At 35.8% G+C, this 27,777-nt stretch overlaps 1 protein-coding gene across 16 annotated transcripts in view; it reads right to left on the reverse strand.

The window, feature by feature from the left end:
• Window positions 1-27,777, reverse strand: part of NCOR1 (nuclear receptor corepressor 1) — a 165,580-nt gene that overhangs the window by 65,234 nt on the left and 72,569 nt on the right. For all 16 annotated transcript variants that reach the window (XR_012481479.1, XM_074263926.1, XM_074263934.1 and 13 more), the window contains 3 exons: window positions 23,503-23,681; window positions 20,764-20,818; window positions 18,650-18,751 (listed from right to left, as the gene is read on the reverse strand). Coding sequence is in view for 15 of the 16 variants with exons in the window: in XM_074263926.1 (XP_074120027.1) it covers window positions 18,650-18,751; window positions 20,764-20,818; window positions 23,503-23,681 (336 nt within the window). In the remaining variant the exon portion in view is untranslated. The remainder of the gene's footprint in view (window positions 1-18,649; window positions 18,752-20,763; window positions 20,819-23,502; window positions 23,682-27,777) is intronic.

Genomic DNA, 27,777 nt, shown 5'->3' on the forward strand with positions numbered 1-27,777 from the left:
ATTGTATCTAGGTTATACTGTAACACATGTAAAATGTATGAGACTGCCTGTCATCTAGGGGAGGGAGGGGAAAATCTGGAAAAATGAATACAAGGGATAATGTTATTAAAAAATTACTCATGCATATATACTGTCAAAAAAAGGGTATAATTATAAAATTAATTAAAAAAAAAAAAGAGGGAAAAAAAAAAACAAAAACAAAAACAAAAAACAACAAAGTTATTGTCCCAGTAGCATAGCCTAGCATTCACACATCAGTTTATACAGAGTGAATGAAGTCTGGGTTCTTCCAAGCTGCCCCAGGCTCCAGCCAGATCTTCGGGAAGTGATTCCACCTGGGTATTTGGCAGCCAGCCTTGGGGGGGAAGAATTAGCATGTCTTTAGTCACCATCAGGTAGATTCAGTCCTTCAAGCCAAATGATGGGTCAATTAGGAGCCAGCAGAGAAGAAAGCAGCCTGTGCCACCTTTTTTAGTATCCGGGAGGAGCTTCTTAAACTTCACGACCACTGGCTAACCCAATAGGAGTGGAAAATAATGAAATGAGACTCTATATCTGAAAGGAGTTCAGTAGTACAAAATCATTCCAATATCAGAAATCATCTAGTTATTAGCAGATATTGTCCTTCTGCATTATGTCTAATACCATAGCAGAAAAGACCTGCTTCCTTTCAAACACTGAATAAATCCATGAGCTCTGTGACCCTCAGTTTTCTCATGGGAGATATAAGTGTATTGCCACGGGTACCACCCACAACTGAATTTTCAGGATAGCACTTTGTAAAAATTCACATAATATATAAAGGCACACCATCTTTATTTGAAAATCATAATATGATCATTTTCAGCCTTTATGACTCCTCCCATTCGTTAGGGAACAGTTTATAAGGCCCAAAGTAGATCTTGTATTTGTAATATTTTGGGAGAGCAATATCTTAGCAACTTCTCTCAAGTCTGCCTTCCTCCCATATAATTTTCTTCCCCCCCCCCCCAAAAAAAAAACAAAAAACAGGAGTAGAGGCATCCTAGGTACTCTCTTCCCATCTGATCACTACATATTATTATCTCCAATGCTGGAACTCTGTCTTCCAGAAATCAGCCAGAGTCAGGATCACCAAAAATCTTTATTCTTGGTCTCTAGAGCTCACGGTCCGGGGATTAGATCTAGTAATCTCCACACCACCTTCCTCCTTCTCTACCGCCCTGAGAATGCCTCAATTTCTTCCTCCTACTCCACTCACATTGTCCACCAATCAAATCAGCACAGAATAGTTGGGGAGGGTCAACTTTCAAACATGTTAATAGAGAATTGTCCAACTGGCAATTAGTCTCATGTACTCCTTTATCCAAGTGCATTTGCTCAGTTCTAGCCCTTTACACTCCACATTATGTGGAGATCAAGACAAAGGGACAAATAATGGTGGCTGAGAAAAAAGGAGGCCAGTAGGAAGGTCTCTAGGAACTACCAATGTTGGCACCTCGCCTGCCTTACCAATGACAAAACCAATATTTCAACCCATCAGTCAGTCTCCCTGCTAAAGTGGGAACTTGGGCAGGCCCCGTGATGTGCCCAAGGACCCAGGCTGGTTCAATGTGTATAAGGGCCTTTCCTCACAATATCCAGAAGTTCACAGGTATTAGAATGTCTGCTCCTCTTTTCATGGACCGCGAGACTAAGTAACTATCAAAAAGAAGTTCTGGCTCGGCTCACTCTGTGAGTATAGGCAGGTCAATGGGAAGGACTACCAAACTCTCCAGATCCAGTGCTCCACCACCACTAAAATGTGACTGCTGAGACTTCAGCTCTGCTCCACAGCAGATCAGTCAAGAAGGATAACTCAGAAAAAAAAGCAATGTATAAAACACAAATTTTGCTGAGGTAAATAAGAATTTCAGTTGTTTTAGTCTTGTTTGTCCTTAGCCAATAGTCAAAGAATGAGTCAAAAGGATGCCAAATTTAATTCTAAAAGAAAGCGGAGCAAAACAGTCAAACAAACCATTTAGTCCCCAATGGAGTAAGAGTTTACCAAACATCCACTACTGTGAATTACATTATCAGATTTTAATTTACTTTCACAAGATAAAATGACTTTTTTTTAAGGTTATTGAGATATTACTGGAGAGAGAAAATTAAGGATGATTATTCTACTGTGGCTGCCTTTTTTCATACTCTTTCTTTTCCTAGGAAAGCAAATTTGACTGAATGTTCAAAGATGGATTTTTTTTTTTTTTTAAAGAAAAATTTAAACTCTGAGATTCAAATGTTAATGCCAAATATGTAATTGGTTTTCTGGTCTATCAACTTATAAGATATATAAGATATGTAAGATACGAGTACTGCTAAGGAAGGAAAGATATCTGTTTAAAACTGGAACAAAACCCAAGACTTGTCAGATAAGTTAAAGAACAAATCACTACAAAACACCCTTTGTGATAGCAGATACTGTTTCAGCCCAAATTAGAAGCACAACTTTTTTATGTGTGGTGCTTCTGTCATCACAAAGTATTATAAGAAATGATGAACAGGATGATTTCACAAAAAACCTGGGAGGACTTACATGAACTGATGCAAAGTAAATGAAGAGAAACAGGAAAACACTGTATACAGTAACAGCAAGATGATGTTATGATCAACTATGAATGACTTACCTATTCTCAACAATACCATGATCTAAGGCAATTTCAAAGGACTCATGATATCTTCCTCCCAGAGGGGAATAAAAATGATAGAATCTGACTGCACATTAAAGCTTACTTTTTAAAAGGTTCTTTTCTTTCTTCCTTTTTTTTTGGGGGGGGAGGGGACTAATTTGGCAATATTTTGTATGACTGCACATGTACAACCTACATCAGATTGCTTATCTTTGCAATGAGTGGGGAGAAGAAAGAATTTGGGATTCACAATTTTAAAAGATTAATGTTAAAAATTGGAAAAGATTAAATATTTTAAAAATATTACTATTACTGTATATGATATTCTTCTAGTCTGACTCACTTCATTTTAGATCGACTCAGTTAAGTTTTCCCAGGTTTTTCTGAAAACTGTTCCCTTTTTTTCTTCCAGCACAACAGTATTCCATCACAATCACATTCTATAACTTGTTCAGCCATTCATCAATTGAGGAGCATCCTTTCAATTTTCCAATTCTTTGCTACCACAAAAAATAGCTGTCCTATTCTTTTTTCTTCAATCTCTTCAGAATATAACCATAATAATGTTATTGCTGGGATCAAAGGGTAGGCACAACTTTATAGCCCTTTGGACACACAGAATTTTGTAAGATAGCCATTTATTTGTGACTGGTTCCCTTGTGTGAAGGAGATTTCTCTTCTCCCACGGAAGCAGATTAGGCACTGCACCCTTTATGACTTATATGGCCTTCAAGACTGGTGGTGACTTGGTCATCACTCTGTAGGCAACCTGAGGAGGGGAATCTACATACTAAAGGAAACTGGTCCTTGAACCCTTAAACAGGCCAAGTCTGGGCCTCAGTTTGTGCTCATATCTCTTCTCTTTGTGGGACTTGCCAAAAAAAAAAAAAAAAAAAAAAAAAAAAAAAAAAAAAAAGCGCTGCTTTATTTGAAGATCTGGTAAATACTCAGGGAACAATAGGACAAAGAAAAAGCTAAATGGAGCTGAAACCTATTCTACTGCAAGTTCATATTTAAAAAAAAAAGTAAACAATATACTTAATATTCAAAGGAAAGTAAAAGTAAAAATAGTATTTTAAAAATACATGAAAATGGCAATAACTGGCATGCAAGAAAAAATCTGTAGTCTTTATACGAGTTCTCTTGCAAGGTCAAGTTGTGTGACTTTGAGTAAGTTGCTCACTTGTGTTCCTTCCATTTTATCTCCAAACAGGCAAGACTTTTCTTCTCTAAAACTGTCACTAACAGGGTCTTCTGGGTTCTAAATATTTATGAAGCCAAATTCATATACTATAAAAATTATTCTTGTCTACTAACAAATCAAAGCCATTAAATTGTTTGCCACAACACCACTGCCTTTTGGGAAAAAGTCAAGCAATCAAAGATGAAACTATATTTGAAAATCATTCACAATACTGTAGTTTACTATGCTTTAAAAAAAAAAGAAAGAGAGAGAGAGAGCACGCGCAACTTAGTAAATTCTAAGCAATGATTTTAATTTGCTTATGCAACTACTCTTGGATTTGGGTAATGGTAAGGTCTTACACAAAACTGTACTATAAAAATAGGTAAGTTGACTATTTCTCTTTAATAACATTTATTCTGTCTCTCCTCCCCAAAACATAGCCAGATTTACTGTTAATTAATTAAAATGTATAATAAAAAATTGAATCTAGGGAGATTGTAGCAAATTTAAATTAAGAGTCCACTCAACTGACCAGCAATAGATTTATAGATTCTTAAAGTTTAATCTTAAAACTATTTATTCTAACATTCCAAGAAATGTTAGAATTTCTTCTACAACATGCTAGATAGCTGGTCATTTATTCTCTGCCTGAAAAAATACAGTGATGGGTCACTTACATTTTAATGAAATAACTCCTAGATAGCTCTATCATAAAGTTCTTTCTACTAAGAGCTGACATTTATATAGCTCCTTAATGCTGGCAAAGTTTTCTACTTGCATTATTGCATTTGAGATAATCACCCTAAGAGATGGATACCATTGCTATTATTAAATCCAATTCTTATGAGGAAATTGAGGACTTAAATGATTAGCTCATAGTCACTTAGTTACCATCAGAGATGGAATGTGAAGTCTTGGTTCTAAGTCCATCAATCTTTTCAACATAATATTCTGCCTCCATTTTTATGTGCAACTCAATTTTGTTTTCTTTTAAGTCAAATTCAAAGAAAAGTAAGGGAGATACTACATTTGAAAAAGAAAAAAAATAGAAGTAAACCAAGGACTCAAGATGTTATAAAATAATATCAGGAATGTGGGGCTTAACTTAGGTACAGTTGTGTGTGTGTGTGTGTGTGTGTGTGTGTACATACAATCAGGATGACTCAGCATTTGTTACAGATGTATATTCTAAGTGAAGACAATTTAGGTTCAAAGTTTTCAATAAAAAGAAAGAAAACATTGGCAGAAGGAATTCTTTAAAAAGAAAACCTGAAACAAATCAGGACAATCAGGTTTAAGTTTTAATATGTTTGCTAGGCTGTTTTAAGTACATAAAGGTGCCATAATATTAAGAGTTATACTTATATGCTTTAGAAGCAATAATGTGAGTTAAAACATTGTAATATTCCCCTAACAATTACTTTTCTATATAGGATTTATCTTTATTTTGCTCAGATCTTAATAACATGTTAGCCTGTGTATATGGGGAAAAATATATATATTTCTGAATTATTATCTGTAAGGGACATGCTTTCTGGTGTTTTTCCAGTAGTCTGTATTCTTCCTCCACATTCATCTTACCTAGTAACCAATAGCATACATCGATGTCCCAAACTGTCTACCTATTGTCACTGACAATCCTACCTCGAGCCCTCAGTACCTCTCACACAGATTTTTATGCTAGCCTCCTAAGTGGTCTCTTTCTAGTCCCTTTTCTTTTCACAATACACTCTCTACATAGGCTAACCTTTTAAAGGTAATAGTATGATCATGTCATAATCATGTCCAAAAACTGGTTTGCCATTGTCTATAATATGAAAAGCAATCTCTTTTCCTTACATTCCCTCCATATCTGGCAGGCACTATACTGAAAAAAAAAACCTATCGCTTACTTAAAATATATAGAGGTTCCTCACAAGCTATCTAGTCACCGAGTGGTAAATTTATTGGTCACAGCAACCCACAAAACAAAGGAAAATACAAAATTATTCTTGGTCTTATTCAGTCTTTTTGGTTGAGCAGTGAGCAGAACAAAACAAGTAAAGACAATTCTAAGAATGTTATAGCTTTTAGATATTCCATCAACTTTACCAAATTGGCAGTTACTTTGCACCTGAAGTCCATTCATGGAATGGAGGGATTCTCTCAACATGGGAGATCACCAATATCAATGATGACTATCAGTATAAATGAAATAAAGACAAGTTGTAGGGTGGAATCAAGATGATAGAGAATGGACTGGACACTGCCTTAACCCTACCCAGCTTTCCTCAAAATCAACACTGGATCAAGCTTCTGAACAGATATTGGAGTGACAGAACCCATAAACATTCAGAATGTAATAATTTTCCAACTTAAAATATCTTGGAAAGATATCAGGAAAAGAGCTTTCTCACTGGGCAGGGAGGAACACATCCGCGGCAGGCACAGCACAGGGAAGCCCAGTGAAGGGAAGCCTGGCATGAGGAATCTAGTAGGAGCCTCTTTGCCAAAATCCAACAGTGCTGGTTATTCTGTCCTGGCTCAGAAAAACGTAACTATAAAAAGTAAACTATGAGCCTCAGACCCCAGACTTGGCCAGAACCACCTAGTGCAGTGGAAAGCCTAAGGACCACCAACCTCAGCCCCAGTCCAGTCAAGCACAGGCAATGAAAGGCCCCTCTCCCTGTGCAAAAGAAAAAGAGAAAGAGAAGAAAAATGGGGAAAAGAAATGGGTACTATCCAGAAGAAATATAAAAGTTTGGGAGAAAAAACCAATAGTACAGAAAAGGAAACAGAGAAACTGACTGAAGAAAACTTCTTAAAAGATAAACTTGATGAAATGAGGGGGGAAAAATATACTGAAGAAAAAACTTTTCAAAGAATAAATTTGGTGAAATAGGAAAAAAAAAAAACAATTCTTTCAAAAACAGAATTGACAAAATGGAAAAAAAAATTCACTGAACAAAACTCCTTTAAAAGTACAATTGAACAAATGCAAAAGGAGGTTAAAAAACTAAATGAAGAAAATAATTCTCCAAAAATTAGAATTGGACAAATGGAAGTGACTCAATAAGACATCAAGAATTAGTGAAACAAAACAACAACAACAACAACAACAACAACAACAAGAAAAGAAAGAAAGAAAAAAGAAAATCTAAAACACCTCATTGGAAAAACAACTGAACTAGAAAAATGATCCAGAAGAGACAATATTAAAATGACTGCACTATCACCATCCCATAATGGAAAAAAAAGAGCATGGACATCATACAACAATAAACACTGTCCTGATGTCCTAGAACTAGAGGGTAAAATAGTTTTTGAAAGAATCCACTAATCACCCCCTGAAAGAGACTCCAAAATCAAAACTCCAAGAAATACTATAGCTAAATTTCAGAATTATCAAATCAAGGAGAAAATACTACAAGCAGTCAGCCAGAAATAATTCAAATATCAAAGAGCCACAATCAGGATTATCTAGGACCTAGCAGCTTCCACTTTGAAGGATCAAAAGGCCTGGAATATGATACTCTAGAAGGCAAAAGAGCTTGAACAACAGCCAAGAATCAACTACCCAGCAAAACTAAATATTATCTTTCAGGGGAAAATGAAGTAAGAGAATTTCAATTATTTTCAATCCTACCAAAGCTGAGGAGAAAATTTGATCTTCAAAAATAAGACTCAAGAGAAACTAAGAAGGCAAAAAGAGAAGAAAGAATAAACAATTTTTTAACGGTTAAAATGTTTACATCCATACATTTCTTACTTGGGAAAATGATACTTGTAATTCTGGAGAATTGATTCTCTATCAGGATTACTGGAAGGGGTATACTTAGAGGGTGTAGGTATGAATTGACTTCAATGTGATGATACAATAAAGAAATTAGGGGTAGCAGGGGGATTGTACTAGGAGAAGAGGAAAAGGGAGGTAAAATGGAATAAATTGTATCACATAAAGAGGAACAAAAAACCTATTAAGTTGAGGGGGGAAAAAGGAACAGGATGAGCATTGTTTGAACATTAATCTCATTTAATTTGGTTCAAAAAAGGACTTAAGGACTTAAGTTTGGTACAAAAATTGTCTCACCTTACAAGGAAGTAGAAGGGGAAAGGAAAGAGGGAAGCTAATTGAAGGGAGGGCAGAAGTAGAAAGGGGAAGGGATAAAAAGGGGGAAAGGCTGAAAAATGATAGGGCAGATTCAGAGGGAAGTGGTGGTCAGAAGCAAACCACTGGAGAAAGGCAAGGGTAAAAGGAGAGAGAAAAGTATAACTTGGGAAAAATAGTGAGACATAGTTAGTAATTTTAATTGTGAATGCAAATGGGACAAACTCTCCCATAGCAGAGTAGATTAAAACCCAGAATCCTACAATATGTTGTTTACAAGAAACACATTTGAAGCAGAGAGATACATACAGAGTAAAGGTAAAAGACTGGGAGGAAAATTTATTACGCTTCAGCTGAAGTTAAAAAATAAAATAATAATTAAAAAAAAAAGGTAAGGATAATGGTCCTGATCTCAGATCAAACAAAAGCAAAAATAGATCAAATTAAAAGAGATAAGAAGGGAACTACATGCTGCTAAAAGGTAGCATAAATAATGAAGTAATATTGATAATAAACATATAAGCACCAAGAAATTTAGCATATCATCCAAATTTGTAGGTGAGTTGCAAGAAGAAATAAACAGCAAAACTATACTAGTGGGGGATCAACCTCCCTCTATCAGAACTAGATAAACCTAACCACAAAGTAAAAAAGAAAGGAGTTAAGGAAGTAAGGGGACTTTCAGAAAAATTAGATATGTAAGACCTTTGGAGAAAATGGAATGGGGATAGAAATATACCTTTTTCTCAGCAGTTCATGGTACCTACACAAAAATTAAAGAACAAAAGGTCAAGAATTTCTAGGGAATTAATGGGGTGGGGGGAAATGCAAACAAAGGTAGCCTAGTTGTACTAGATCTAATAATATATTATAAAACAGTGAGCATCAAAAACATTTGGTACTGGGGCAGCTAGGTGGCACAATGGATAGAGCACCAGCCTTGAATTCAGGAGGACCCGAGTTCAAATCTGATCTCAGACACTTAACACTTCCTAACTGTGTGACCCTGGGCAAGTCACTTAACCCCAGCCTGGGGGGAGGGGGGGAAGGGGAACACACATTTGGTACTGCGTAAGAAACAGAAGAGTGGATCAGTGGAATAGGTTAAGTTCACAAGTCACAATAGTTAATGACTACAGTAAACTGGTGTCTGACAAATCCAAAGACTCAAACTTCTGGAATAAGAACTCACTATTTGACAAAAATTGCTGGAAAAAATAAAGTCATTTCTAATCATATGGGAAAAAAAATGCTCTAAAGTACTATTGATTAGAAAAAGGCAAATTAAGAAAATGCTGAGATATCCCTTCATACCTCTCAAATTGGCCAAGATGACAGGAAAAGATAATGATAAATGTTGGAAGGGATGTGGGAAAACTGGAACACTCATGCACTGTTGGTGGAGTTGTGAACTGATCTAATCATTCTGTAGAGCAATTTGGAACCATGCCCTTTTTTTAGTGGCAAGGAATTAGAAACTGAGTGGGTGTCCATCAGTTGAGGAATGGCTGAATAAGCTGTGATATATGAATGTAATAGAATATTATTGTTCTATAAGAAATGATCAGCAGGCTGAATTCAAGAGTCTGGAAAGACTTGCATGAACTAATGCTAAGAGAAGTGAGTAGAATGAAAAGAACATTGTACATAGCAACAAGAAAATTGTGTGATGATCAACTGTGATAGTTGTCTTTTTCGATATCTCATTTGTGAAATATTCATTGGGTTCAAAGTGAAATTCTGATGTAAAACTCATGTTTGGCCAGCATCTGAGACCTTTGCTTTAGTATCTTTAAAGTGCTTAAGAATGGGTTCATCATGTTTCTGAACCATATCACTAAGCAGTTCAACATTTTAGAAACCAGTCAGTCAGCTAAGACTTGGGAATTCCTTTTGGGTCTTCCTTTTTCATCATCTTTTTTCTCCTATTTAAACATAACTTCTCCTTCCATTTCCTCTGAAATCTCTTCAACTGTTTTCTACTCACATTGTTTCTCTCTAAGTTCATTAAATTGCACTGAAGATTTCACCTTCTATTCTCAAAAAGGATCTGGTAAAGAACAGCACACTTTCTCTAAAAAACATGAACTTCCTCAGAGAACTTGGCTTGTACTGGTGGACACTTCACCAGAAGTTTTTTTGAAGACATTCACATGTAACTTAACATCTTTTGACAAACTCTCAATGTATACAGTAGAAGCTTGCACTAAACCATTCAATCTTTCTTGAAGAACTATGAAAACTGAAGAATTTATTGATGAGTTTTGGTATTTGCATTTTCACCAGTTTCTTGTTCTTCCGTTTCTTCAATATCTTCTGCACGTTGTAAGACTTCTAAATATTTCAGATCAGTGACTACTGCAGGGATCAAGCACCCAGAACTGTGCAGGCTGTGACCCACAGCAGTGGAAGAAAAATTTTGGCCCGTATTAATCATTGCTCTAGTAACTAGATGACACTTCCTACAAAATCTTTATGGCTAATTGGTTATTACTTTGTCTACAATGCTCCTATAGTTCTTTTATTTCACTAGCACCTCATTCCTCAGTTGACCAAAACGCATTTCTGGATAAATGGTAGTGATGAAAAAACTCTTCAGGGACACAAGGGGGAAAGAGGAGGAAGGAAAAATTCAGTCCTGGCAATCATGCAATCGCAATGAGTTCCAAAAGCTGAACTGGAACTCAGCACTAAGTTTCCAATAGTTTCCACTAAAGCATGCAGAGAGTAGGCTAGCAAAGTTCATATAAACTCAACTGCAGCTAACCATTGGTCTCGTCACTGATAAAATTATTTCCATTCTTTTCATTTCCTCTACAGTGAGTCTCAACAGAGAAAAGAGGACTGCCCTGCATCTCAGTTAAGAGAGCCCCTGAGGTTCTAATAGTAGCAGAAAAGGAAATGGGAAGTGAAGTAATTCCCAGTCATTGACAGAAATCATTTCCCAAACTAGTCATTTTTGGAGGAGAAACTGTCCACTGTACTAGAAGAAAGATAGACAGGGAATTACTGACTCTTTTCAAAAGATTCCTTGAGAGCAGTACCAGTCGGTCACAATAAAGTGAGGAAATACACTTTGAGAAAACTGCAGAAAATAAAATTGGGCTATTTGTTTTATAGCAAAGGACCAACTAACTCTAATGAAGGAAAGAAACCAAGGAAGAGCACTAGTGTGAGTGTTTAATCTGGAAAAAATATTCTGACCCAAGAAGAGAGGCTTCAAAGCTGCATACCTCAAAGCAGTAGAGGCTCACAAAACAGTGCCCTGGGCAGAGGGCAGGCTAATTCCATCTAAGCACTGAGAAACTTTAAGTAGGAGGCTGCCCTAGACAGAAAGGGAAGCTATGTTCATTTATGACACTAATAATGTATATAAGAATATACAACATCCACATGTTGCTAAATGATTTTGTTTCCCAAGTACTGAGATGTTCATAGTGGTTGTGTATCTCTACTGGCAACGGAGAGCTATTCTACAAACAAGTTGGGCCGCACCTTGAGACTGGGGTAAATCCACAAGTCATGGAGGACACTTAAAAGTCCTTCCATCAGTGCTCCTGGATGCATAAAGCCTATCTCAAGAAGAAGCTGACACAACAAAACACCAACAACTTCCCCTTCTTGAATTTCATGAGACTCTACAGCAGAAAGGATGGAGGCTCCTCTGCAGTCACTCTCACACAGGGCACTATCAGCAGCTTAAAATGAGAGCTCCAACAAGAGAGCTTCAATGAGCAATATATCTGTGTACTCATCGGGTCATTCAAAATTCCTAATCTACATCAGGGTGCAGGGGCTAGGGTCACATCTAAAGGAAAGGGAACAAAACAGAACCAGGGCAGTAACATCACGTAGCTCCAAGAAGTCAATCTTAACCCAGCAACATATTTATTCCAGGAAATTGTGTCATCTTTCCACTTAAGCTGCCCAAGGAAGAATTGCCAATCTCATATTCAAGTCTCTAACCTCCAAGAGTTATTTGGGGTAATCCCCACTGAATTCAGCCTGATTGGCTGGTATGGCAGCAGAGCACACTCTAGCTTTGGCAGATCCCTCAACTAGAGACTTCTGCTGTGAAATCAAGAAGACTGACAACTACATAAGTACACAATTCTATTTGGCATTGCAGTCAGAGTTTGAAAAGTAAACTTTGTTTTTTATTGCTTTTAAAATTTTTTTATTTTAATTAATAATTTAAAAAATTATTATTTATCTTCAAAATATATGCATAGTTTTCAACACCCACCATGGCAAAACCTTGTGTTCTAAATTTTTTTCTCCTCTTACCCCGCCCCCATCTCTCCCCCAGATGGCAAATCATTCAATATATGTAAAACCTGTGTAATTCTTCTATACATATTTCCACAATTATAATGCTGCACAAGGAAAATCAGATCAAAAAGAAAAATAAGAAAACAAAATGAAGAGCACCAGCCTTGAACTCAGGAGGACGCAAGTTCAAATCTGGTCTCAGACACTTAACGTTTCCTAGCTGTGTGACCCTGGGCAAGTCACTTAACTCCAGCCTCAGGAAAAAAAATAAAGAAAGAGAACAAAATGCAAGCAAACAACAGTTGTTGTTTTTGTAAAGTGAAAATTGCTACTACAACTCCCAATCATTTAATTTGTTTCATCCAGTACTTAAACTCTCAACAACTTAATTGTAAAACTTTTTTCATTTTATTGTACTTTACTGGAGGCAAATAGGTGCAATTGATAAAGCACTGGACTCAACTTCATGAGTTCAAATCTGGTCTCAGATGCTTATTAGCTGTGACCCTGAACAACTTATTTGCCTCAGTTTCCTCATCTGTAAAATGAGTTGAAGAAGGAAATGACAAACCATTCCAGTCTCTCTGCCAAGAAAACTCTCAAGGGATCCTGAAAAATGACTCAATGAGAGAATACTTTTAAAGTGATATCTTATTAATTAAACCTTTTTTTCCCTTTTTCTTCTTTATAATCATTCAATTGTCAACACACACACACCCCTTCTTCTTACTCTCTTTAATATGGATAATAAAATAGCTTCTCTTTCCTCTGGGTACCTGCAAACTGCTGTTTGAAACACATCCTTTCTTCTCCCTTTATTAAGTAAGAGTTTACTAAATGGTTACTCATGGTTTGCACCTTGATTTCTTTATTTGTAAAACCATGAAAAACAATGCTTATCCCTAAGTTTGTGCAGGATTATGGTCCTCTATCAGTGCACCTACCTATTGGCTTTGCAGGTGTTTATAATAGCTTATTTTATAGTAACATACCAGTGATTAAAAACTGACACAAAAGTCAAAATATTCCTCAGATAATCAAACTACATTTCTGGATAAATGATGCTAATGGAAGAACTCTTCAGGGGTAGAAAGGAAAAATTCAATGCTAACAGTCCTCCAACTCACCAAAAGATTAACTTCTAAAACTCTGTTTGGAGCTCAGCACTCATTTCCCAAAGGACATAAAACGAAAAAGATGTTATGAATTTGTTAAGAGTAGCCCAGCAAAGTTCACGAAAACTCAACTGCAGCTGAGCTTTGGTGCTATCATTAGTAAAACTGTTTCTACAGAAAAACGTATGGTCCATGTCCTCTAGATCAAGTCTCAGAACACAGAGAGAGGACTGCTTTGAATCCTCTGAGAACAGATCCCCTGAGGTTCTTTATAATGGCAACAGAAAAGGAAATGGGAAAGTGAAGATTTCAGTCACTTTGATTAGTAACAAAGAGAGAGATGCTGGAGAATTCCCAGGAGCAGTGTCGAGAGGGCAAGGATCCCAGCTATCCACCACAGGAGCAGAGACAAAGTCATTCCGAGAGCCAAAATAAGAACCAAAATAAGTGGCCAAATATACATATTATATTTGGGATGTGAGTTAGTTCTTTAAGGACGGTTACTTTGTAATTATACCAGGACCAACTCATAGCTTAGATCAAACTTGAAATCAATTTTGATAATTGCCATATTCTGTAGCTTTATGGACAAACCAAAATTATGTGCCAGATCATTCGTCTCGCTGATGCAGAGATTTTTGACTTTCAGGTCCTAGAGTTTCAAAACAGCATTTTTTCCATGGGGGTACAATCTGAAAGTAGGAATGAAAGTCATGCTAAACAACCAAGTAGTGTTTGCTCATTTCAAAGCTGACAACAGTTGGCTAAAGACAGATTGTAGTTAAATGATCCCAGCATAGCCAATAATGTCACATTTGTTTGTTTGTGTGTGTGTGTGTGTGTGTGTGTGTGTGTGAGAGTAGAGAGAGAGAGAGAGAGAGAGAGAGAGAGAGAGAGAGAGAGAGAGAGAGAGAGCTCACATGCACAATGGCTAAACTGTTTATTTTAGGTGTGAATAATAATATTGAGGCTACTCAATCCATCAATGGACGAATGATCTCATCAAGAACTCTTCTTATATGGTCCAATAAAACAGGAAAATGAACATCATTCATGTGTCTCCAGTATCAGCCTTAGGAATCTACTCAACTTCTCCATCACATGTCTTACTAATAACTAACATGTTGTTTGTAATAACAGCTGACAGATATGATGCTTATAAAGGTTATAAAACATTTTCTTAACACTCATTCAAACCTCAATACAAGCCTGACATAGATAATTCAGTTCCAATTGGAGGCTCAGAGGAGGTTAAATGGCTACAAAGGGAAAGGCTAAACTCTAACCCTAAGTTTCTTCCTGACTGCTGGGTGTCTCAAAAGGAAACTGGGAAAAATGTCTAAATTATCAAAATGTGAAGATCTATGACTGTCCAACATAATGGAATTTGTGAGCTCACTCTGCTAAGGAGATGAGAATTAGAGGCAAAACAGAAATGCTTCTTTTTTCATTACAAATAGGAGCAGGGACAAAATTGGAAATTGTGACAGGCAAAAGGCTGATCTCAGTTTGTATTCCCCATCCAGCTGCCCAAGTGCAAGTAAGAAAGATGGATGGCCAAGAGGATTCCTTTCCTAACTTTTTCTTTGTAAACCTAAATGTGTGTTTATTTTACCCTTGTTTTAATTAGCCTGCTGTCATCTTTGTGTCAAATCCAATATATACTAGTAAGAAACAGATCAGGGGTCACCATTCCAAACTTAATTCTGTTCTCCCTCCCCAGTGCACTCTAAAGCTGTCTCAGGGATTAAACAATTTCCGAACGCTCTATTCGCTCCACATATCACACTGCATTCCTTCCTGAGGTCAAAATTCTCATTCTAGGAAATGAGCAGTTAGAAACTTCGAGTGAAGAGGACTGAGAAAACTGAGCAATAGGCTGAAGACGCTTCTTGTTCTAAGTGTTTATTTTTACCTACTGCCTAAACAGGAGGAAATTAGGACAATTAAGATCAGGAAAAATTACATTCTACAATCATCCTACTAACTTCTTAGCACTGGCCAAGCACCACAAAAATACATAACAGGGGCCAAAAAGAAATGACTGAGAGAACACAGAAAATTCAAAATAGCTTTATTGCTAATGAAAGACAATTTTAAAACATAGGCCTTACTGACTAGCATGTCAGTGTTAGCACCTTCCTAAGCTTATAAAATGTTAGAGCTAAAAGACTATTTGATTCATATATAGAAAACTGACGCTAATTTATAAGAAATCAAACCATTCTCCAGTTGATAAATGGTCAAAGGATATGAACAGACAATTCTCAGATGATGAAATTGAAACTATATCCACTCATATGAAAGAGTGTTCCAAATCACTTCTGATCAGAGAAATGCAAATTAAGACAACTCTGAGATACCACTACACACCTGTCAGATTGGCTAAGATGACAGGAACTAATAACGATGAATGTTGGAGGGGATGTGGGAAAACTGGGACACTGATACATTGTTGGTGGAGTTGTGAAAGAATCCAGCCATTCTGGAGAGCAATCTGGAACTATGCCCAAAAAGTTATCAAGCTGTGCATACCCTTTGATCCAGCAGTGCTACTACTGGCCTTATATCCCAAAGAAATACTAAAGAAAGAAAGGGACCTGTATGTGCCAAAATGTTTGTGGCAGCCCTTTTTGTAGTGGCTAGAAACTGGAAAATGAATGGATGTCCATCAATTGGAGAATGGTTGGGTAAATTATGGTATATGAATGTTGTGGAATATTATTGCTCTGTAAGAAATGACCAGCAGGACGAATACAGAGAGGCTTGGAGAGACTTAAATCAACTGATGCTGAGTGAAATGAATAGAACCAGAAGATCACTATACACTTCAACAACAATACTGTATGAGGATGTATTCTGATGGAAGTGGAAATCTTCAACATAAAGAAGATCCAACTCACTTCCAGTTGATTAATGATGGACAGAAATAACTACACCCAGAGAAGGAACACTGGGAAGTGAATGTAAACTGTTAGAACTACTGTCTATATACCCAGGTTACTTATACCTTTGGAATCTAATACTTAATGTGCAACAAGAAAATGGTATTTACACACATATATTGTATCTGGGTTACATTGTAACATATGTAAAATGTATGGGATTACCTGTCATGGGGGGGGGGAGTGGAAGGAGGGGGGGGATAATTTGGAAAAATGAATACAAGGGATATTATTAAAAAAAAATTACTCATGCATATATACTGTGGAAAAAAAATTCTAAATAAAATAAAATTACCAGTGCTACCACAAAGGAAGGTACCACGAAAGAAAAATCAGTCTGTCAACTCAGAATCAGAAGACATATATTGAGGTTTGATAAGAAGAGGATTTTGCTTTGTTACAAAATAAAGGGAAAGATTCCTCTAGTTAGATGGGGTATTCCCCGCCCCTCACCTGCTTTAAATGATTTACAACTCTGAAAAAAGAAATATCTGCTGCTGACAACAAAGGGCATTAATAGGTGTTTTCACTTTTTGATGTATAATTGTTTTCCACTAAAACCAGTATTTTACATAATAGTACAAGGATGCCATTGCTTCCCATAATTTCAAAATCTTAACTCTGGCTGGTTCCCTCCCTCCATATGGTCACTAATCTCAAAGAACAACTACCCACATCAGTGAGCTCTGGTTTCTGGAGCTAAACATCTGACCTCACAACCAGGCCAACAGAGTGGCTTTCCAGCAGAGATGTTGGTCTCTTCTTTTTGGGGAATACACATTTCCCTGATAACCTCAATCTTTTCCCATTATCCTTCAAGTTCTCACTGGTTCTCTGTGCTACAGTTAGTTCTCTCTGACAGGCCGCAAAGTGCAGGCTCTTCTTTCTGGCAAATACTCTTAGCATTTCCAAATGCACTCAATTATTGACCCCATATGTTAAATAAAGAGGAGACATTTTATACCTCAAAAGCAAATTTCAGATAGATAAGGACCTAGCCAGCAGATAACCATTACTTTCTGCTCTCTAAAACACTTAATTGTGATGAAAATATGGATTTTCCATAGATAACATTTATCTCAATATCTACGGGCACTATCCTACAGCTTTCTAATATACCTTATCATAAACTCAAGACAAAATGTTTTGTTAAAAGCTATACGATGACAAAGAGAAGTTGGCCAAGTTCTAGGATCCCTAAAATTACAATTAGAATGCTCACAGTAGTAAGCTATTAATACATACTCCATAATACTTTCATAATACATTTGGTAATATGGTGACAATTATACAAATAGTCACTACTCAAAAACACCTCTCTTATACATTTAGTTTATCTACTACATTAAACTGATTTTCATATTTAAGGAACAGACACATTAAACACAGAATCCCAATTGCCCCATTCTGAGAGATATGTCTCAAGCAATAAAACAATCAGGTACTGAAGCCCCCTTCCACTAAAGGAACTCTCTCTCCAAAGAAATCTTTCTTGATTTCCTTTCTCCCCACAACTAATCAGAAGGAACTTCCTTCATCTTAGAGCTCTCACAGCACTTCTTGCCTCTCCCACATTTACTCTACTGTGTTATTTGTGTTATGTGCCATGTCATTCCTATTAGGCTAAGCTGTTTGAAAGTAGGAACTTTTTGTAGCTTATTTTCTTTCTTCTTCGATATCAGGGACAGTGATAAACAACTACTGAATTATTCAGACACTAGAAAAAAATATTTAAAATGTCAATTAAGACCAACTTTTGAAGAGTCACCTCTAACATAAATATCAAATACCTCCTTTAAAACATCTTTCTTTAAGTGAAGATAAATTAAACTGAATATTTCCTGAAGAATTTAGTATTGCACTATGGAAGCTGTGGAGAGGACCCAACATTAAAGACATGGGTGAAAAGTTTGTACCTGATTTAGGCAACATTGCAAAAAGTGACCTTGAGCCAAGTAATCCACAGAGAATTACAGAGAGGAGCCAAGTACAAACACAGGAAAAATGCCCAATAAACCTCAACATTGAGAGGAAAGAAGAATCAACAAAGGAAGCCTAATAAAAAGCCACACAAAGACAGCTGAACAGGGCCTTTCACTAGCTTAGACTAGAGGAATTTCCCAATAGTTACTTTAAAAAAAAAACAAAAAAAAAAAAAAACCCTATACAAATTAACTGATTTTCCCCATAAATTTACCAATCAAAAATATACTCTAAATGGAAAAGGGTGATATGATCTTTCAAATATATAAAGCTACTTAGCCTAATTTAATAAAAAATAGGCCAAGCATTAAGTATCTAAACTTAAGGTTTGATGTGAATTCCTATAACATCCAGTTTTCACATTTTCACAAAGAAAAACAAAGTTTCTTAAACACAGTGATTACACATACCTGGTTTCTTCCTCTGCGTTTCCCATAATTTCTTCTTACTAGGGCTTTATAATTCTCATTTTTCTTGGTTAAATAATAATATAAAACACAGTCTGGCACACTCTAAAACGAAACAAGTCAGTTTTTCAGAGTTCAAAAAGATAAAGACTGTAGGCAAATACAACTGATTATACTTTCAAATTTTTTTCAAAATTTTTGAATTTTTTGAAGATTACATTTATAAATAGATCATGGGATATACATACAACTGGCACAAAATAGACTATAGACTTCCCAAGTATAAAAACAATCGTATTTAGGGTTTTAAAAAGCCAAAACACATAAACAATGCTCAAAATAAGAAAAATCAAGAAACCAAGACCCAACATTCCCTGTATGTTGACATTCTCTTATTATATATTACACTCACAATCTCTCACAATTTAATCTTAAATCACAATTTAATCACAATTTTAGAATTATTAGTAATGCCATGTTAAGCCAGTCTTAGTAACTCTGATCAAAATTTAACAGGAACTGTGATACTTCAACTGGAAATTCTTAATGTGTTTGATTTTTAATTCTTCTAGAGGAATATAAGGCTATTTCAGTCCCAGTAGCTATATCTACATATGCCTTATTTGAAACTGAGCAGTTTAATCTAAAAATAAACAAAACCCTCCTTCTGCAGGTGGAAATGTTCATGGTTATTTTTACAATTATGAGAAAGAATAAATATTGAAGCAGTACCATTCTCTCTTATGTTTTTCTACCCTAGGAACTACTTCGACAGAGGATCAAAAGGACACCACCATGTGTATCATATTCTAATATTTCCTCTAGAAGAAGTTCTTTTGTCCTAATTAAGAAATTCTGAAAACTGAAAAGAAAGTGTAATAGAAATAGGTGGCAAATGGCTTACAGTTTCTCCAAGTAAATAAGATATTATCATCTACTGGTTCAGATCCACTGGTCCAGAAGAACAAAGATCTAACTATAAAAGCCCAGCACACTTCAGTATGTTAATTGTTGCAAAGACCAAAATGGTTTTCAATTGAATTACCATTTTTCAGAGGGGCACGGGCACCCTAATTAGACTCTATTGAATCAAATTTCTCCTCCAATAGAAAACTGAAAAATTATATTGAAGCAAGAAAAACAAGAAAAGCTCAATATATCTCTTGCCATAGTTTGGACTCAAGTAAATAAAGAAAAATAATAAAAAAGTCATTACTGATCTAAATATAAACTAGGAGGAACAAAAAAGTCTTTTAAAAATACATCTTATAAACTTTTAATTTACTGGCATCAAATTTTTTGATTTTATAATTTGCTATGTTGAAATTAATGAATATTGTCAGAATTCACTGTCCTAGATTCTGAAAATTCTACATTGATGTTACAAGCATTGATATTCAAAACATCTCATCAAGTTTTTACTTCTAACTGAAAGCAATTCTGATCTTATTTTGATTATGAAAAAGTAGGTGAAAGTCCATTTCATAACTTCAAATGTCTTACTTTCATTAAAAAAACAAAACAGCAATTTTATAAATTATGTCTTTGATATTAAAAATATATTTTTATCTATTATAGGTATAAATAGCTCATGCCTCAGAAAATGCATCTGAGCAATCCAGTTCTAAAGTTATGTTTATTAAAAAAAACATGTTGGAATAGTATGGCAATGATGATTTTTCTATCAGAATCAGCCAGCAAGATTCCTAATGGAGGTGTTTCCATTGTTTTCAAATTGGAAATCAATACAAATAGATTTTTGTTGATCTTCTAGATTGAAATGTAAATAATGCAGATTAATCTTGAAAGTGAATGTGGATACATTTTTGAGAGATGAGAACCTGACTGTTAAATACTGATGAGCACACTCATATTTCTCTATAAACACTGCTTTAGCTAAGCAGGATTATAGAAGAAGGCTCAGGGAATGAAGTCATCATCATAATGGAGACCTGGTTAACTATATTAAAGTGGCAGTTGTATAGTGTTTAAAAGGTTTGTGAAAGAGAGAAACTGGATGTAGACATTTTTATTTAAACTTTTCTTAATGAATATTAACATGTGGAACAATTAAAATTTTGCCACATAATAAAATCTGGATGAGAAATTTTTATTACCTTTCTTTCCAAGTAGGAAGCAATAAGACCAAAGTTCTTTGGATGCTGGACAAACCTGTAATTGAGACAGATGTATTAACAACACTGTTCTTGGATAAGACTTTAAGTAAACATACATACATATTCCCCAAATACTACCTAACAAATCATTGGGGATTATTATGATGGAGAAAGAAAGAGCATGTGGGAAGAGGGAGAAAATAATCTCCTGACATTCCCTTATGTTGCTATTATTTTAACATGAAATATTCAGTTAATTAACTTTGAAATGAAGTTTTTTTTAAAGTAAACTGTGTTAATCCCTTTAACTCCAAAACATGAAACCAAAAATCTGTTCACACATAGGCAACATAAGAAAACTAAGAAGCAAAATTTTAAAATTCACATAACAATGGAAATTGCCTTATGGATCAACTAGCCCCTTCCCCCCCTGAGACCTGTATGCCCCCACATCCAATGATTATAATTTGTAGGAGGGCACTAGTTATACTGCAATTGGTATAAACTATAACAATTAATACAATTGCCAGCCTTCAGTGGAAATAAGTCAATACATACATTCAGTAACTCCCTTACTGTTTTATAACACTAGCTCTATTCCTACTTTTAAAAAACACCTGACCACTTTTATCACATTATACATGCAGGTCCCAAACTGTGCATCTTGATGCTGCAGGGACTCAAAGGGGTGCCATGGGATAGTTTAAATTTTTGAGGATACAGAGTGGTATCTATCTTGTGAACATTACACAAACTACAAGATCAAAGTAGCTCCCACTTTCAACTCAGGCTGGTTTTTTTTTGATAATGTTCACAAATGTTTGAGACATGTTTTTGTTTATTTGTGCTCTTGGTTACATTAGTAACTTCTCCAACTTTTTTGTTTTTAACGCTGGGATTTGATGGTTGCAGTGAAAAAAAGTACCATGTGAATGAAACCCAGTGGAATAGGAAATGACAGTAATGGTGTCTAATCTAATTCCAAAGGTTTGAGAAGTGGTGCTATGGCCAAAAAGCAGATATATTCCAATAGTAACAGTAATTGTGGCTATTTAAAAACAATTAAAAAAAATTATATGATTTTTTTTTCTTTGTTAGGACAGAAGTACTTATGAAATTAAGTATTTTGGCCTAAAAGTGCCAAGAAAAAATTATTATTGTGCAACATTAAGCATAGGAAAAAGTTTGGAGACTTCTTGTACGGCACCTCAGAACTGCTCTTGGTATCTCTTTCCTTTCACTGCCAAAGTCCAAAAAAGCTATCTACACTTAGTGTCTTAATTTTCCCGTTTCCTACTCATTTCTCAAAACCTTGAAATCTCACTTGCAATCCTGATGGAACTAAAATTGCCTTTTCCCAAGTTCTGAATGATCCCTTGTCAAACCCAATGGTCTATTTTTGGTCACCTTTCTTTATCTTTCTGCAGCAAAAGATACCTTTTCCCTAATACTTAAGTTCTATATTTTATCATGTTTATAAGAATTTTGTTCTTTTTCCTTTTCCTATATAAATGGATGCCTCATTTCCCTTGGTGGATCACTATCTATGTGCCAAAGGTATGCCTAAAAGATACCACAGAGTCTGTTCAAGGTCCTACAATATTTTCTCTTTTTCTCTCTCTTTCAGGGCAATCAAGAGTGCCCAGGATCACCAATGTTTTCTTTTATCCACTCTTGGTGACCTCATTAGTTTTTTATTAGTTAAATTATCATTTCTATGCAATCAACAAAGAAAGCGATAGATCCAGTCTTGCTCTCTGGAATCAACTCTAGCCCCACATCACCAATTGTCTAATAGAAACCTTCTGGTAAATATCTATTAAGCATCAAAAACTCAACATCTATAAAAAGAACTTATCTTTCACCCCACATGCGTCCCCCACTCCCCACACTTACTAGCTTCCCTATTTCTGGGAAAGGCAACATCACTCTTCGAGGGACTTAAACTTGCAATCTTGGAGACGTTCTCAAGTCTTCACTCTTCTCATCTCTCAGGTCCAATCTGTTAGCGAGTTTTGTAGACTGTACTTCCATAACATCTCTTACATCTGTTCTCATCTTACTCACAACTGTCATACTACATCAGCCCTTCATCACCTTTTGCCTAAACTATTATAATAGTCACTGCATTTGGAGGCAAGAAAATCTGCCTCCAAATTCTCTCCTTCCTTCCTACTCATCCTCCACACAGGCGTCAAAATCATAATCCTATACATAGTTCTGGCGATGTCATTCTGTCATCTCCCAATTGTCGCAAGGATAAAACATAAGTTTCTCTATTTGATGCATAAAACCCTTCACAATCTGATGCTAACCTATCTTTCCAGACTTATACAAATGATTCTCCTCTTCATAGAAAATTCTAGCCAGAGTGACTCACTGCTGTTCATTACACACAATGCTCCCTATCCCATCTCCAGAACTTTGGCCAGGTTATCCTCAGTGCTTCTAACACACCTTCTCTCCCAACACATGTTATACTCTCCATCTGGTAGCCTTCCTCCTCCCATCCCCAATACTCTGTTTAGTTTGTAGATAATCCCTCTCTACTGATATACCTCCATGTGATTCCCCAATAGAATGTAAGCTGCTTGAGGGCAAATAGTATCTCATTTATGTATTTTGCTCTCCAGTAGGGCACTTAATAAATGCTTGCTCAATAAATTTATAAAGGGGCATTGGCACAGTGTCATGCAAGTTACATGTAATTTTATAAAGAATTATTAAAAGTCTAGTTACTTTTCCTTAAAGATCTCCTTTTCATGGTCAGTCCAAACATTCATGAACTGTCTGTCTTTATAAACTTTCATGGGATCCTCCATGAGACCATTCATGTTGATAAACTTCACCCTTCTTTGTTCAGCATCAAACATCATGGGTGGGATGACAGAGAGCTGACGCATTTGTTTTTCATTGTTCTACAAAAAGAAAAGTAATTTATTTGGGATAATATTTAAAGCAGCAATTTTAAGTTGTACTATAGAAAAGACACACGTATAAATGGCAGAAGTAGAACAGCTTGGAAAGTATTGTGAGGAAGCAGTATGTTGGAGCAAAATTAGCACAGGATGAGACTCTTGGTGTTTCCTCGATGCATAAACTTGAAAAAAGTCACTTAGCCTCTCAGAGCCTCAATTTTCTTCTCTGCAAAATGGGAAGAATGTTCATGCTTTTCTTTTCCTATTGGAAGGACTCAAAAAAAAAAAAAAAGTACATGAAGCACTTTCTAATTTAGAAGTGCTATATCATAGTTGTCCATGCTAATAGATGCTCAAAGAGTATAGTTTAAAGATATTAAATATAAAGATCACTTTTTAAAAATGAAACAATCTGCCAAATAAGGATAATTTTAATTCACTGAGAAAAATTTCAAGAAAATAGCCTGTTAAAAATAGCCTGTCAAATATCTACACAAAAATACACAAAGTACAGCTAATAATAAAAGTGAAGGGGAAGAAATGGCAAAAACCATATAGTAAGAAGGCACTGACATGAAAAGAAACCAGACACCAAGGCAGGGTACATGGCAAAAAGGATTTGAGTAATATTCTAGAAAAGGAAAACCTATTGATAGTAGCATCAGAGAATAAATATTCTGGAGACCATGGGCTTAGTTCCTGGTACATAGTAGGCACTACATAAATGTTAGTTAATAACATTAACTATTAACTAATACTTCAGTTTTCAAAACATATATTGAAGGTGATTCTAGACATTTGTTGACTTGTATTACTAATACTTTTGTTCTTCAAAGAACATTTAAATTTTATCTGATTCTTACCAAAAGAAACTAATTTCTAGGATTGAAATGGAGAGAAACATGAGGCCTTGGAACTTGTGATAGAGAAAGAGAGGAAAGTCAGAAATGTTCTGATAAGCACTCTGAATTTTATGTGAACAAACTTCCAACCATTCAATGATGCAACCATTCTGGAGAGGAATTTGGAACTATGCCCAAAGGGCTATCAAACATGTGATCCGGCAGTGTCGCTACTGGACCTGTAGCCGAAAAAGATCATAAAAGAGAGAAAAGGACCCACATGTGCAAAAATGTTTGCAGGAACTCTTTCTGTAGTGGCAAGGAATTAGAAACCAAATGTATATCCTTCAGTAGGGGAATGAGTAAATAAGTTATAATATATGAATGTAATGGAATATTATTTTTCTATAAGAAAGGTTGAACAGGCTGGTTTCAGGAAATCCTATAAAGATTAAAATGAAGTGACACTGTGTGAAGTGAGCAGAACTAAGAGATCAAGAAGACTATGTGAAGGTCAACTATGATGGATTTGGCTCTTTTCTACAATGTGATGATTTCAAGGCAATCTCAATATATTTGGGATGAAAAATGCCATCCAAATCCAGAGAGAGAACTATGGAGACTAAATATGGATAGAAGCATGATGCTTTTCATCTTTTTTGATTATTTGTTTTTCCTTTTTCATGGTTTTTTCCCTTTTGATCTGATTTTTCTTGCACATACAACATAATAAATGTTGAAATACATTTAAAAGGAGTGCACATGCTTAACTTATATCAGATTGCTTGCTGTCAGAGGAAAGTAAGGAAGGGAGGGCGAAAAATTTGAATCACAAAGTCTTGCAAAAAATCATGGTTTTCTGAAAACTATGTGTTTTGAAAAATAAAATACTATTAAGAAAAAAAGAAACTGCAGCCAGGCCAGGAAGGGCAAAAACCCCCTAAGTAATTAATTCAAAAAACAAAGAGGAAAAAATTCTGAAGAAGAAGCAAAAAGGGAGCTAACCAAGAAAAATTTGGAATTGCCATTTTGATGATGATTATTTAGCCTACCCATGAACAATGAGTCTTTCTCCAATGATTTAGATCTGTCTTTGTGAAATGTGTTTTGTGATCGTATTTGTACAGGTCCTGTACACATCTTAGAAGTCAGATTCCCAAGTATAGTATTTTCAATGTAGCCACAAGTTAAGCAGCAGAATGCAGGTTAGCACCAAAACAGTCTTGAAAGAACTGCAAGATGTGCTTCCTGAGCTTTTCAGTAATCTTAGGAGAGTTAGTGCAGCACTGGAAAAAGGACAAATGTTACAATTCTCTATCAGGAGGAAAGAAAACCCTACAAAATACAAAATAATAAGCCTGACTTTAAGTTCTGACAAAACTCTTGAATATCCAGCTCACCTAGATTTCAGCAAAGCAGCTGATAATTGTTTCTTATGTTTTCTTTTCCTCTCTTTTGAGAAAAGATGTAATGATGTTGGATAAACAACAGGAGAATTTAATCTATTTGAGACTAAAACTGCATGGCCTGGTGTCAAATGGAAAGGAATTTTCCTATGGAGGATCCTAGGGATCTTGGTCAGCTTCTAACTCTCTAGTACAAACATATTTATCAATGACAATTGATGATATAGGTGATGTGCCTATTAAATTTGCTAGTGATACAGAAACTGCATCATTCTGGATAACAACCAAGGTTCAGAAAGATCTCTGTAAGGCCAGAACACCAGGCAGCATCAAATAAGATAAAACTGACTAGGAAAGAAAGGGGGGAGGAAAAGGGAAAGAAGGTGTAGACAAGAATCCATCTGAAAAAAGTCTTGAGGGATTTACTTAAAAGATTCAGTGGATAGAACACCAACCCTGAAGTCAGGAAGACTCAAATTCAAATACAGCCTCAGATACTTAACACTTTCTCACTGTGTGACCCTGGGCAAGTCACTTAACCCCAAATGCCTCAGAGGGGGGGAAAAAAAAAAAAAAAGATTCTCCAAATGTGTCAATAGAATGACATGAAAGCCAAGAAAGCAAACATGATCAAAGCCAGCATTAAAAGACGGTCCATTATAGCATCTCATTTTTACAAGGGAATTAATCTTGACCACATCTGAAATGGACTATCCAGTTCTAATACATCTTTGGGAAGACACTGCTAAGAATGGCAAAGGCTCTCAGGCTGAAAGAACTAGAGACATTTAGTCCTAGAGAAAAAGCTTGGTGAGTAGATGATAAGTTGCATAAGTGTTTGAAGGAGGAATGACTAAACGAGCTTTGTTTGGCAGAACTACAAGTAATGTGTGGGAGTTACAATTCCAAAAAAAGAAATGAAAGCTTGATGGAAATGGGCTGCTTTCACAGTCAGCAGGTTCCCCCTCAGTCAATTTCTCCCAGCAAAAACCTGAGTGACCAGTGACTGCAAAGACTGGAGAGCACGGTCTTTTTCAGGATGACACTGGGTGCCCAAGGTCTCACCCCCTTCTGTAGGACAAGGAGTAAATGGGCAGCATGGAGGAGCTGGATGGAATCTTAGCATTCACCTACTTCAATTTCCTCATTCTAAAGATAAAATGAAGCTTCAGAGAGTTAAGTGACTTCACCAAGATCATACATAGAAAACTTTTCTGAAAGAGGCTCTGAGGGAAAGAGGGGGAAGAGCAACATTTTCAGATAATAAACTAAACCATACAAATAAGACTGCAAACCTTAGGATGCTTCATTTTAGTTTAATTTAAACATACTGAGCTGGGTATAATGAAGGCCTTGTTGCTCCTTCTGCAGAGTATAAACTGTGGCTTTAGGAAGGTTAAGTGTTTTGCTGAGGATTCCACAGAAGGCCAGTGGCAGGGGTAAGGTTGAAGCCAAATCTGTGTGATCTGACTCAGAGTTTGGTCATTATATCCAAGTTTAGCATCAAGTAAAAAATTTGTCCAATCCCTCCAAATTATTTCTAAGTCTTTGTTTAACAGTCATGTAGTCAGAAGGTTATATAATCACAATAAGAGCTGATTTAATTTAGTAGCTTACTATATTTAAACAATTTTACAAAGTTTTTCATTTGATCCCCATGACCCTACAAGGTCAGCATAGAATATGATTATTAAACCCATTTTACAGTTTAGGAAACAGAGGGCACTAATGGTCACTAGACTCAGGATTCAAATGCACATCTTCTCATTCAAAATCCACTGTTAGTTTTTTTCATCTACATCAAAACTACAGGTATGCCCTACAAGAGATCAGTTCCATAGGAATACA

The sequence above is a fragment of the Sminthopsis crassicaudata genome, chromosome 4 (genome assembly GCF_048593235.1).
Source record: "Sminthopsis crassicaudata isolate SCR6 chromosome 4, ASM4859323v1, whole genome shotgun sequence".
NCBI lineage: Eukaryota > Metazoa > Chordata > Mammalia > Dasyuromorphia > Dasyuridae > Sminthopsis > Sminthopsis crassicaudata.